This window comes from Trichomycterus rosablanca, chromosome 3 (assembly GCF_030014385.1).
Source record: "Trichomycterus rosablanca isolate fTriRos1 chromosome 3, fTriRos1.hap1, whole genome shotgun sequence".
NCBI classification, from domain to species: Eukaryota; Metazoa; Chordata; class Actinopteri; order Siluriformes; family Trichomycteridae; genus Trichomycterus; species Trichomycterus rosablanca.
In genome coordinates, this window is record NC_085990.1 from 11,640,387 (window position 1) to 11,652,986 (window position 12,600).

Sequence of the window (12,600 nt, forward strand, 5' to 3'; positions counted from 1 at the left end):
CTCTGCTGTGTTTTGTTGTCGTACCGTCACGTGACTAAGCTAGTGACGGCCACTCTGTCCGAATGAAAAGTCCGTTTCAGAGATCTCGCCCGTGTCAGATTTCGTCCAATCAGAGAAGCAAGGATCCATTGTGGGCGTGGTTTAAATGTAAAGCTTGCAACAGGCAAACCGTTGCCAAGCAACCAACCAAAGACAAACCGTTTCAGTCTGAGTGGTCACTTCGTGGGGAGTGAGGTAAAGTATTAATGAAATAATTAATAATAGTTATTCTGTTTAGTATTTGCCGTTATATATGGTTGTTATATGTTGTTATATAAGTAAACAAAAAGCACATATATTTGTTCTCAGAAAATTCTTAATATGACCGTAAAAATGGAAAAATATTCACGTCGTTTATAGCTGAATTCCAAATGGATGTTTGTATTCTACATAGTGCACTAAATATGCTACATAAATCTGTATTTTTCACATTGTGTAGTGCACTTGTGTACGAAATAAGTAATTAATTGGTATTTATCAATAAGTTTCAAATATAAGCTATTTAAACACATTCTGATAATACGACTGCCAGCTTGCTACCTGCAAAACTAAATTCTTTGTGTGTTTATATACAAAAGTTTGCATACATTTGTAAATATGACAAAATGTACTGGAAATTTTTGTTTGTAAATATAAAATTTTTTACAGAAAATACCGTATGTAATTGGTAATTGTTGGTAATATAAACAACTTCTATAATGTCATAACTTTATGCTATGTTTTTTGCTCATTATTTATTGTAATTTTTAGTAACTACATTACTATAGGCTTGCAAGTGCAAAAAAGTTTCTGCTCCTGCTTTTTCATGTAATTAAAAAAAGGGTTTCTTTCTGACTTTCCGACAGAGACTTTGTAAAAAATTATAAGCTAAAATACTACAAAATTAAGAGGCCATGCCACAATGTTAATGACATTATGACAACACTTCCATAACATTATTTATTATAACATCATCTGCAGGTGTTTAGTTCTGAGTTCAAGCTGTGCTTCTATGGTGAGAATGAGTGCTGGTTGGTCAATTGAGAGTGCAGGCTGTGTCACTTGGTGGGGGTTTGGACCGGCAAGAGATCTTTTCAGCACAGGTGAGATATAAGGTTTACAATGTCTATTTTAAGTTGATTTTACTTACATGTGGATTTGTCCTTATTCTGATGGGTCCTGATGGAAGTTCAGCACATATTGCTGTGTTTGGCTCTAAATAAGGAAGTATAAAAAAAAACATCACAGCCATTCTATTATGTCTCTTATTTAATGTGTGTATTAATGCAGGAGTGCCGAGGCCACAGGGGGAACTGAATGTGTTGTTGGTGGGCAGTGGAGACCCAAGACACATCCTAAAGACCATTGCAGGCCTAAAAGACACTGACAAGCTTCATGTGAGTTACTGAATACAAGATGTATACTTTTCTGGACACTTGTCCCTTGGATTTGGTCACTTGGATTTCTTGTGCATATGATGATTAAAAAATATTTCTGTTATGTCATATTTAACAAATAAGTTAAACCCGTTCAAACAGGATACAAGCTTCTGTTTATACACAGTAGGAAACTTAGCAGTGTGTATACAGAGGTAAAGTTAAGAGCTTACGTGCAGTTGTAAGGGGTATGCACATTATTTTATGGTAGTCTTGAAACTGTAGTGATTTAATGAATTTTGATTTAAGTGAATTCTCTAAAAATTTGAAACAGACAGTTGGTCAAACATTTACCTACTGATTCAGCCTTTCAAAACCAGCTGTAATTTGTCTTTTGGATCATTGTCTGCTGGAATTGTGTCCACATGGTAATGAGGTTTGAGGTTGTGCCAAACAATTTAGAACTAATTTTGCATTTTACTGATTTGATCCACAGTTTGCAATACAGCTTCAAAGCATAATATTAACACAATTTTAGTACTATCATGCTAAAAATTAAGAAAGATGTTGTAGGGTTTGAAAACAGAAGCTCTTATACAGCAATTTCTAAGGTCAGAGCAATGTAGAGCTTGTTTGATTGAGGACTGAAACAACTTTTTATTTATGGCAGACCTGTTTTACTGTTTGATATAGCCCAATGGGTTCAGCTAAACCAGCCCCATTTATATGGACATTACAAAAAACTCTCTTTAATTATAATCAATTAAAGGAATCAAGAGGCCATCAAGTTAAATAACACGACTAGAACATTTCTGCACCACCGAATTATTATATAAAGTTGCTGTGTATATTTTTGACCCAGCATATTTTGTCTGCACAGAGTAATAGTCCACTACTGTTTACTTACTGGTAGGTTTCTGCAAGGTCAGAAGAAGCCAAAGTAACCAGAGGGGCACAGGGAGAATAAACCAATATTACAGTGGTTAGTATAAAGTTTAAAACACACCATCACAAAGTATAAATCTTAAAACCTACAAGGCTGAATGAACCACAGATTCATTATTTATTTTCAATAACTGCTTTATTTTAAGGTCACAAGCCTGAACATAGCAAGCTAGGTCTTCAGGATTCTGAACCCAAACACCACTTCACGTTGGGGACCACATAACACTGCTGTTAGTAGTCCATGATCACAAATGAAATGTCTAAAAAAAAGAATGAAAAGCCATTTTGGTCAGAGTCAGTTGGATGTTACATTAACGTGCTGAGGGTGTTAAAGTGCCCCCAAAAAAGCTAACTCATTTCTCAAAGAAACACATTTCTCAAAGGGCATGAAGGGCTGTTTTTTGACATATTGTGGAATGTCTTTGCAGGTTTGGGTGATTGAAAACAGTATGGAAGTTGTTGCTAGACAACTGTTGCTGCTCTATATATCTCTGACTAATCCAAAGATCATGGGACTGCAAGGTGGGTATTAAAAATATGCATTTCATTTTATATCATGCCTGAAATGGTCAACAAATGCATTTGAACTGTTCAGTTATGTAGGGTTACATCAACTTATTAACAAAATCAATATGATTTTGTTATTGCACAATAAAACAGATATTGAATCATATTGAAAGTATTGAAATGTTTTTTCACATGTACATAATATGCCAGAATGGCATACTGGAATTGACTAAGCAATAATGTATCATCACATAATTCTAAGTCTATTAAGGCAGACTAACAAATGGTTTCTTATTGCCTAAAAATCTAAAAAATTTATATGAATATACATATATTTCTGTAAAAAAACCCCGTTGAAAGATTGCTCAGGTGACACAGCAGTAAATTACACTAGCCCAGTATCTTTGGGAACCAGAGTTTGAATCCCCAGCGATCAGCCAGTTAGGCATCTACATACAGACATAATTGGCTGTTATTTTAGGTATGAGATGGAGGGATGGCTGAAACCCCATGGTGGATTGCCACCCTGTCTGGAGTGTGTTACTGCATTGTACCAAGTGATTTCATGGAACAACCACAACCCAAACTGATTACAGTAATCAGTTGTTGCATCCTTACAGTAAAATGCTTACACTTGTGAGTCTGTCATTGTGTTGTGTACATACTGTATATTGTTTGTCTTTTTTTAATCTACACAGAAAAGACAGAGTTTTTTCTTGAGCAGTTCGGGAACAGTGAGATTCGCCATCAGACAGAAGAAACACTAAAATCCATCGCGGCTCAACTGTCTCTTTCTGTTACTGATACGCTCAGCACTGACACTCACACCCACCCCTGCCTGGATACTAGTTTCCTTAAGGTCAGTGTGAATGGAAATTAAGGTTGTAATGTACAGCCTCCTCTGGTAGGATTCCTGTGCAGTTTTACTTGTTTTTATTGATATTTTTGCTGCAATCTTGTCTACAGTTTAAAGAGCGGGACGAGCTGGCTCGGATATTCAAGCTGTGGCAATGCCCACCCTCCACTCCAGTCAGTGTGCAAAAGGCATGGGGTGCTCGTGTCAGGCAACACCTGGGCACACGCTATGATGCCCGCAAGGGTTGCTTTGACTGGGACCTTACTATGAAACTGCATGACAGAGGGGTATGGAAAGTTTTGCTACTTAAATAAAAAATTACTTAGCCGTATTTTTGTTCAGACTTGGAAGAGTTTTTTTTTTGTTCTATTGCAACACAACACAAATCAATGACTTTACCTCGCATTAAACCAAAGCTGAGAGTTTTAATAACAACCTAGTAAAAAAAATCCAAAATGGTCTCATCTGACCACAGAATTTGTTTCTAGTCAATTACCTCCCTAACTGGGCATCAGAGCAAAATACATATGGCTCATATTTTAGACAGGTTTATTACAATGGATCTGGGAATCTGTGTAATTTATAAAATGTGTACACACTTTTTTTTGTGCATTTACAGATCTTCCCAATGTGGGCAATGTCATTAATGCTGAAATCATGTTAAGTAAAATTGAGTATGTTTAAACTTCTTTCTGCTTTTCCCTCTTTTTTTTTATAGTGCAGTGTCATACACAAACTCCAGTATGCCAAATGGAGGGAGACAGGTGTGGCCTTTGAATTAAGGGAGGGGCTATATCAGATAGCCAATCAGACTCTACTGTCCACACGTGTGTTTCGTCATGTAAGTCAGAGCGATATCATGATGTTTTCTATTCAGTTAATATTTACATTACATTATTTAGTGCTTATTTCTGATTTTTGTTTTTCACCAATGTATATTACCATCCTAATGTGATCTGTATCTGACACCAGTCTAAACCAACACACACTGTATTTTATTTTTCTAGTTTAGTCAGAATTAATTTCACGGTTTCAATATGATGTTTTATAATATGTAATTATCCCATTTGCTCTATGACAAATGAGTTGGGCTGTGATGTTTGTTGCCCACATGTTAGTGAAAAGACAAAGCTTGGTCACATACAAGGAAACTGATCAGATTTGGATCACCAAATAGGTTGTTGGAGCAGAAATGAGCAAGTTTTGATTACGAAGGACAAAGAACATTAGTCTCGCTGTTATATGATGTTAATGCTTAAGTACGCTTTACTCAGCCCAGTTTACATTAATTAGTTACTTAATTAATTCCAACGGAGGATTGTGTAGGACCCATGTTACTAGCTGCACCAACATTCTGCTTCAGTTTCCACTGACATTTAGGAAAATACATTAAGTCTCACTAACTTTTTAGTGTGTGGTACACAGTGAAAGATTGGCGCTTTCAGTGTATATTTTGGTGTATATTCCCTTCTTGCACCCATAGCCAAGATGTAGTGGCTGTAGAAAATGAATACATTAATGATGTACTGCACCCACAAGACCAACATTACCATGTTGAATCTCTTGGGTATGTTCTAACTGATATACTGTAAGTATGTAACTGCATAAAATAACACTTTTATATATGTGTGTGTGTGTGTAAGACAGAGAGGAGACAGGGTGGGTGTCCGAGGCTACTGGGGAGACATTGTCTCGAGTCCCTACCTGTCCTTTGGTATAGAAACAGAGAACAAAGACCTTCTGAAGACACAAAACAACCAACATTTAAAGGTAAAAAACACAACAAACTTTCTGCATATGTATGTGTTTATGCAAATTCTGAATTTGTACACAAACCGCAATTATAGTTAGTTGAGGTGTAAGTTTTGATAAAGAAAGGATGGGACTATAAACAATATAGTATTTTTTTTCCTAGTTACAGTTTGTGTGCGACACAAAATTGTGGAATACAAAATGAATTAATTCATCTCGATTATCTCCAGTTAACCTGAATACACGACAGCCTTTTTGTGGGAGAAAACCGGAGCTCCGAGGGGTAACCCATACCGACATGGGGAGAACATGCAAACCCCACACAGAAATACAAAATGCTGTACGTTAAACTAGGTGGATTAAAACCACATGAGTGGAGGCCACAAATCTAACGCTCCTTTCCATCGCATGGTACCTCACAGTACGATATGGTAGACATCTAAATCCAGAAGTACCCGTGCTGTACCTAATGTGCTTGTCAGTTTCCGACTGCACAATGGTACTCGTGAAAGCAGGAGGAATTCACTAAAGGTGAGGCTGTGAGGACATTCTCAGTTGACAGTAAGCAAAGCCACGGTAACTGTAAATAACAGCAATAGCGACAACAATCAGATTTTCGGTTTGCCCTGCTGTGGGTGTTTTTGGTTAATTTTCTGTAGCTTTGTTTAAGCTTTTTTATTTTTGTTACTGCACTGCTTTAATAAAATCAATTGCAGTTGGATTTTAAATATGGAGCTTGTATTATTTTTCACTCGAGTGGAGATTCTTTTTAATCGATCAACCGTGTGTATTGTTTCTCACTCAACCCATTCATCCTGGATCACTAGTGAACATGCTTCTATTATGCATTAGTTTTTTTCACTAAGAAAATGCAAAATAGAAGCATGTTGATTTGTGTTTTAGTCCCCCCTCCCACCTTATATAAATATGATCCTTTCTTTTCATTATCTGGATGTTTAACATTCACTCCTGGGCAGCACGGTGGCTAAGTGGGTAGCACTGTTGCCTCACAGCAAGAAGGTCCTGGGTTCGATTCCCAAGTGGGGCGGTCCAAGTCCTTTCTGTGTGGAGTTTGTATGTTCTCCCCATGTCTGTGTGGGTTTACTCCGGGTGCTCCGGTTTCCTCCCACAGTCCAAAGACATGCAAGTGAGGTAAATTGGAGACACTAAATTGTCCATGACTGTGTTCGACATAACTCTGTGAACTGATGAACCTTGTGTAATGAGTAATTACCGTTCCTGTCATGAAAGTAACCAAAGAGTGTAAAACATGATGTTAAAATCATAATAAACAAACATAAACAATTAACATTCACTCCTCATGACTTTTTTTTTTTTTTATCAGACTGCTCAGGATATCTCTGTATGGAATATACAGGCGCTCTTTACTTCTCTGTGCAATAGAGGACACTTGCATACATCTGAGCCAGACAGATCACAAGATTCAGAGGACAATCATCACTTCTCTGTTAAAGAATCCATCGAACCAGCCAGTGAAACACAATCAGAAGTTAAACAACCACAATCCAGCAAGTCACAGAGAACCCATGAACTAGGTAACAATTACAATCACACACAAATAAATAAACATATATTGTGTGTGCGTGTGTGTGTGTGTGTATATATATATATATATATATATATATGTATATATATATATATATATATAGGGGTTGGACAAAATAACTGAAACACCTGTCATTTTAGTGTGGGAGGTTTCATGGTTAAATTGGACCAGTCTGGTGGCCAATCTTCATTAATTGCACATTGCACCAGTAAGAGCAGTGTGAAGGTTCAATTAGCAGGGTAAGAGCACAGTTTTGCTCAAAATATTGCAATGCACAAAACATTATGGGTGACATACCAGAGTTCAAAAGAGGATAAATTGTTAGTGATGGGCTGATGAAGCCTCGTGAAGCCTTGACGCTTTCCATCAAATTGGTTCGAGAAAAGGTTCATTTCTCGAGGCTTCATTTGCACACAAACCCCCCTGCTGGTCAAAACTATTATTGTCATTTCAACTGATGTGATGACCCCTGCCTCCCATGCAAGTGTTAACATGGGAATAATCACTGCCAAGAATAGAAATAAAAACATCTTAATATGATTTTGTGTGGTTAATTCATCCATCCATTCATTCATGATTTCATATATGATTTTTGTTAAGTGGGAAAAAGTAATATAGGTCTATTCATGTTTAAATTTTAGTGGTGTTTTTATAGGATTGTGTTTGTGAATACTGGTGAGATGGACTTTATTCATTTTTATTTAGAAACAGTATTTTTTCCACTGTGCTGGGACTCATGGCGCTTTAAATATGCTCATAAATCGCGCCAGTACTCGAACCACTTCCTGAACCGGCGAGCACACGTCATCCGTGACGTCACTTGTTCTTAAAGAAGCAAGCCTCGATACGCGCTTCACGAAAGACTTCCTAGATTTCTCGACACACGCTCCGAAGCCTCGGCACAGTACGACCCATCACTGCAAATTGTTGGTGCACGTCTTGCTGGCGCATCTGTGACCAAGACAGCAAGTCTTTGTGATGTATCAAGAGCCACGGTATCCAGGGTAATGTCAGCATACCACCAAGAAGGACAAACCACATCCAACAGGATTAACTGTGGACGCAAGAGGAAGCTGTCTGAAAGGGATGTTCGGGTGCTAACCCGGATTGTATCCAAAAAACATAAAACCACGGCTGCCCAAATCACGGCAGAATTAAATGTGCACCTCAACTCTCCTGTTTCCACCAGAACTGTCCGTCGGGAGCTCCACAGGGTCAATATACACGGCCGGGCTGCTATAGCCAAACCTTTGGTCACTCGTGCCAATGCCAAACGTCGGTTTCAGTGGTGCAAGGAGCGCAAATCTTGGGCTGTGGACAATGTGAAACATGTATTGTTCTCTGATGAGTCCACCTTTACTGTTTTCCCCACATCCGGGAGAGTTACGGTGTGGAGAAGCCCCAAAGAAGCGTACCACCCAGACTGTTGCATGCCCAGAGTGAAGCATGGGGGTGGATCAGTGATGGTTTGGGCTGCCATATCATGGCATTCCCTTGGCCCAATACTTGTGCTAGATGGGCGCGTCACTGCCAAGGACTACCGAACCATTCTGGAGGACCATGTGCATCCAATGGTTCAAACATTGTATCCTGAAGGCGTTGCCGTGTATCAGGATGACAATGCACCAATACACACAGCAAGACTGGTGAAAGATTGGTTTGATGAACATGAAAGTGAAGTTGAACATCTCCCATGGCCTGCAGTCACCAGATCTAAATATTATTGAGCCACTTTGGGGTGTTTTGGAGAAGCGAGTCAGGAAACGTTTTCCTCCACCAGCATCACATAGTGACCTGGCCACTATCCTGCAAGAAGAATGGCTTAAAATCCCTCTGACCACTGTGCAGGACTTGTATATGTCATTTCCAAGACGAATTGACGCTGTATTGGCCGCAAAAGGAGGCCCTACACCATACTAATAAATTATTGTGGTCTAAAACCAGGTGTTTCAGTTATTTTGTCCAACCCCTGTATATATATATATATATATATATATATATATATACAGTGTATCACAAAAGTAAGTACACCCCTCACATTTCTGCAAATATTTCATTATATCTTTTCATGGGACAACACTATAGACATGAAACTTGGATATAACTTAGAGTAGTCAGTGTACAGCTTGTATAGCAGTGTAGATTTACTGTCTTCTGAAAATAACTCAACACACAGCCATTAATGTCTAAATAGCTGGCAACATAAGTGAGTACACCCCACAGTGAACATGTCCAAATTGTGCCCAAATGTGTCGTTGTCCCTCCCTGGTGTCATGTGTCAAGGTCCCAGGTGTGAATGGGGAGCAGGGCTGTTAAATTTGGTGTTTTGGGTACAATTCTCTCATACTGGCCACTGGATATTCAACATGGCACCTCATGGCAAAGAACTCTCTGAGGATGTGAGAAATAGAATTGTTGCTCTCCACAAAGATGGCCTGGGCTATAAGAAGATTGCTAACACCCTGAAACTGAGCTACAGCATGGTGGCCAAGGTCATACAGCGGTTTTCCAGGACAGGTTCCACTCGGAACAGGCTTCGCCAGGGTCGACCAAAGAAGTTGAGTCCACGTGTTCGGTGTCATATCCAGAGGTTGGCTTTAAAAAATAGACACATGAGTGCTGCCAGCATTGCTGCAGAGGTTGAAGACGTGGGAGGTCAGCCTGTCAGTGCTCAGACCATACGCCGCACACTGCATCAACTCGGTCTGCATGGTCGTCATCCCAGAAGGAAGCTGACGCACAAGAAAGCCAGCAAACAGTTTGCTGAAGACAAGCAGTCCAAGAACATGGATTACTGGAATGCCCTGTGGTCTGACGAGACCAAGATAAACTTGTTTGGCTCAGATGGTGTCCAGCATGTGTGGCGGCGCCCTGGTGAGAAGTACCAAGACAACTGTATCTTGCCTACAGTCAAGCATGGTGGTGGTAGCATCATGGTCCTGGGCTGCATGAGTGTTGCTGGCACTGGGGAGCTGCAGTTCATTGAGGGAAACATGAATTCCAACATGTACTGTGACATTCTGAAACAAAGCATGATCCCCTCCGTTCGAAAACTGGGCCTCATGGCAGTTTTCCAACAGGATAACGACCCCAAACACAACCTCCAAGATGACAACTGCCTTGCTGAGGAAGCTGAAGGTAAAGGTGATGGACTAAACCCAATTGAGCACCTGTGGCGCATCCTCAAGTGGAAGGTGGAGGAGTTCAAGGTGTCTAACATCCACCAGCTCCGTGATGTCATCATGGAGGAGTGGAAGAGGATTCCAGTAGCAACCTGTGCAGCTCTGGTGAATTCCATGCCCAGGAGGGTTAAGGCAGTGCTGGATAATAATGGTGGTCACACAAAATATTGACACTTTGGGCACAATTTGGACATGTTCACTGTGGGGTGTACTCACTTATGTTGCCAGCCATTTAGACATTAATGGCTGTGTGTTGAGTTATTTTCAGAAGACAGTAAATCTACACTGCTATACAAGTTGTACACTGACTACTCTAAGTTATATCCAAGTTTCATGTCTATAGTGTTGTCCCATGAAAAGATAGAATGAAATATTTGCAGAAATGTGAGGGGTGTACTCACTTTTGTGATACACTGTATATATATATATATATATATATATATATATATATACATACATACTTACTTGTGCACCCCTCTAGCTGTGTATAAGTGTGTGTTGCTCTGTGATGGACTGATGTCCTATGTGATTGTGTCTAAATATAGATTTGATGAATCTTAAGGATGTGACAGTGTCCTTCCTGTCACTTGACTCCCTGGCCAAACTACCTGTCAAAAGCAGATACAGTCATCTGTTTAACGCCATCTACTGTTCAGCCAGGTACGACATTCATTTTATTTCATGTTCATCAACCTCTTTCTCCTGGTCAGGGTCACAGCAGGTCCAACTCCACCAGGCAGGAACCCCCTGAACAAGGCGCCAATCCATCACAGGGCTTCATCCACCTACCCTTTATATATAGCCAATCCTGTAGACACTTGGAGAGATAATAACAACTCTTGAGATTTTAACCCGGGTCCCAGCTGTGTTGCACTAGCGTAATAGACCACTGCACCACCCGATGCCCTCCAGCGCATACATCTACTTCAAATGTACACTCAAACTTCCATGTCTTATGGCTTTGTACTTATAAACAAAAAGTATTTATATGCATAAACCAAGAAAAATGAGAGCAGGGAAAAAACAACATCAATAACATCAATACCCTGTTTTAAAAACAGTTGGCAATTACAGCTCAAAAACATTTTTAAGCAGCTTAATTTTAAAAGAACTTGAAACAATAAACCAAGTATAACAAAATAAAGCCAATACTTGTTAACAGGCTATAAGTCTAAACCATTTTATTTCCCTAATAATGTTTTCTCAGTAATTGTACAAAACTAACTTTATTGGTACAATTAAACTGTTGATAGTATTTATACTGAAATAGTAATTATTTGTAATCTGAGTGGGTGGAAATTAAAGGCAAACAGCATTATAAAGTGATTATTAACATGTGACCATAGGAAGCTGGTTGAGGTAGGAAAAGTAAGTTTCAAATGTAAAATAATCAGTCTTTAAATATAATTCAGTTATTATAAAGCATCAGCATCCAATCTGACTTACTTTTGCAATGTGGCTAAAGTTTCCAGTAACTTTGTTAGAACACTTTCTTTAGACGTCATCTCTCACATATTGTGTTGTCTTTAATGAACATTTACAGCATGGTGCACCATTTAGATTCCTCCTTGATGCAAATAGCTGCACCGGATGCTCTCCTAATGGTGGAGCTTGGAAAGTAAGTCTAGCACACAATCTAATAGTGGTACTAAACTGAGATTTTAAATGGTATTTTGTTTCATGTTTTAATTGTTTTGAGTGTTTGTGTTGAAGGTACCTGTTGGATTTGTCTAAGGAGCAGGAGGCCAATTTTGCAGCCAGAGTTGTGGAGATTGCTAGAGAAGCAGGATTCAAACCTGCTTATGACCAGGACAAAGATGCATATGCTGTCTTCACATTGCAAACAGAATGATACTCATCACACACTTCTTCACACATACACAGAACACACAAACCCATACAGTATTAGCAGTCTATATGCACAGGCTATGGAAAAAAAACCCAGACCTTAATACACAACTGTTGCACTGTATGAAATATTTTGGTGAGTTACAGTTATACCCATGCATCCTCCTCCAGATTTAGAATTGCCCCAACAATGGATTCAGACATTTAAGCTATGTATGTATTCAAGGCAGGCACTCAGGTGGCACAGAGATTATTTATGCTGGCTCACTATCGCTGGGATCCAGGGTTCGAATCCCCAGTGGTGCTATTGGTCGATCATGGATATACATGGCACGTGAGGTTGAGGCCCCGCAATAGACTGGCATCCTGTTTGCGGTGTGTCAGTGCATTGTGCACAAATTTTATTCTTTAATCTGTACACATGGATAAATGACATGGGAAAGGCCTTATATTTATATTCCAGTGAAAACAGGAATGACTGTTGGATAAACTTAAAAAAGGGAACCGTACAGTAAAAAAAATAAATGTAACCACTTTTGTTTACAAAGG

The 12,600-nt window shown here is 39.2% G+C and overlaps 1 protein-coding gene across 2 annotated transcripts; it reads left to right on the forward strand.

The window, feature by feature from the left end:
- The first annotated feature begins 175 nt into the window (after positions 1-175).
- Positions 176-12,598, forward strand: LOC134310927 (dynein axonemal assembly factor 3-like). 2 transcript variants are annotated; one of them, XM_062992692.1, is made up of 12 exons: positions 176-234; positions 1,000-1,121; positions 1,309-1,415; positions 2,768-2,861; positions 3,545-3,705; positions 3,813-3,989; positions 4,421-4,543; positions 5,350-5,472; positions 6,800-7,010; positions 10,749-10,863; positions 11,747-11,821; positions 11,917-12,598. In XM_062992692.1, the coding sequence occupies exons 2-12, from the start codon at positions 1,031-1,033 to the stop codon at positions 12,053-12,055; spliced, it is 1,416 nt and encodes a 471-aa protein (XP_062848762.1). In that variant the 5' UTR covers positions 176-234; positions 1,000-1,030; the 3' UTR covers positions 12,056-12,598. The 2 variants fall into 2 exon arrangements, with proteins under 2 accessions (XP_062848762.1, XP_062848763.1); XM_062992693.1 differs by lacking the exons at positions 176-234; positions 1,000-1,121 and adding exons at positions 2,308-2,376; positions 2,486-2,569 and having other exon boundaries at positions 1,340-1,415.
- The last annotated feature ends 2 nt before the right edge of the window (positions 12,599-12,600 follow it).

Excerpts from the sequence above, each read along its gene's own strand:
- LOC134310927 (XM_062992692.1), top strand. The coding sequence starts at position 1,031 with ATGGTGAGAATGAGTGCTGGTTGGTCAATTGAGAGTGCAGGCTGTGTC. Across the intron at positions 1,122-1,308 it reads AAGAGATCTTTTCAGCACAG|GAGTGCCGAGGCCACAGGGG; the intron begins GTGAGATATAAG and ends GTATTAATGCAG. Across the intron at positions 7,011-10,748 it reads ACAGAGAACCCATGAACTAG|ATTTGATGAATCTTAAGGAT; the intron begins GTAACAATTACA and ends GTCTAAATATAG.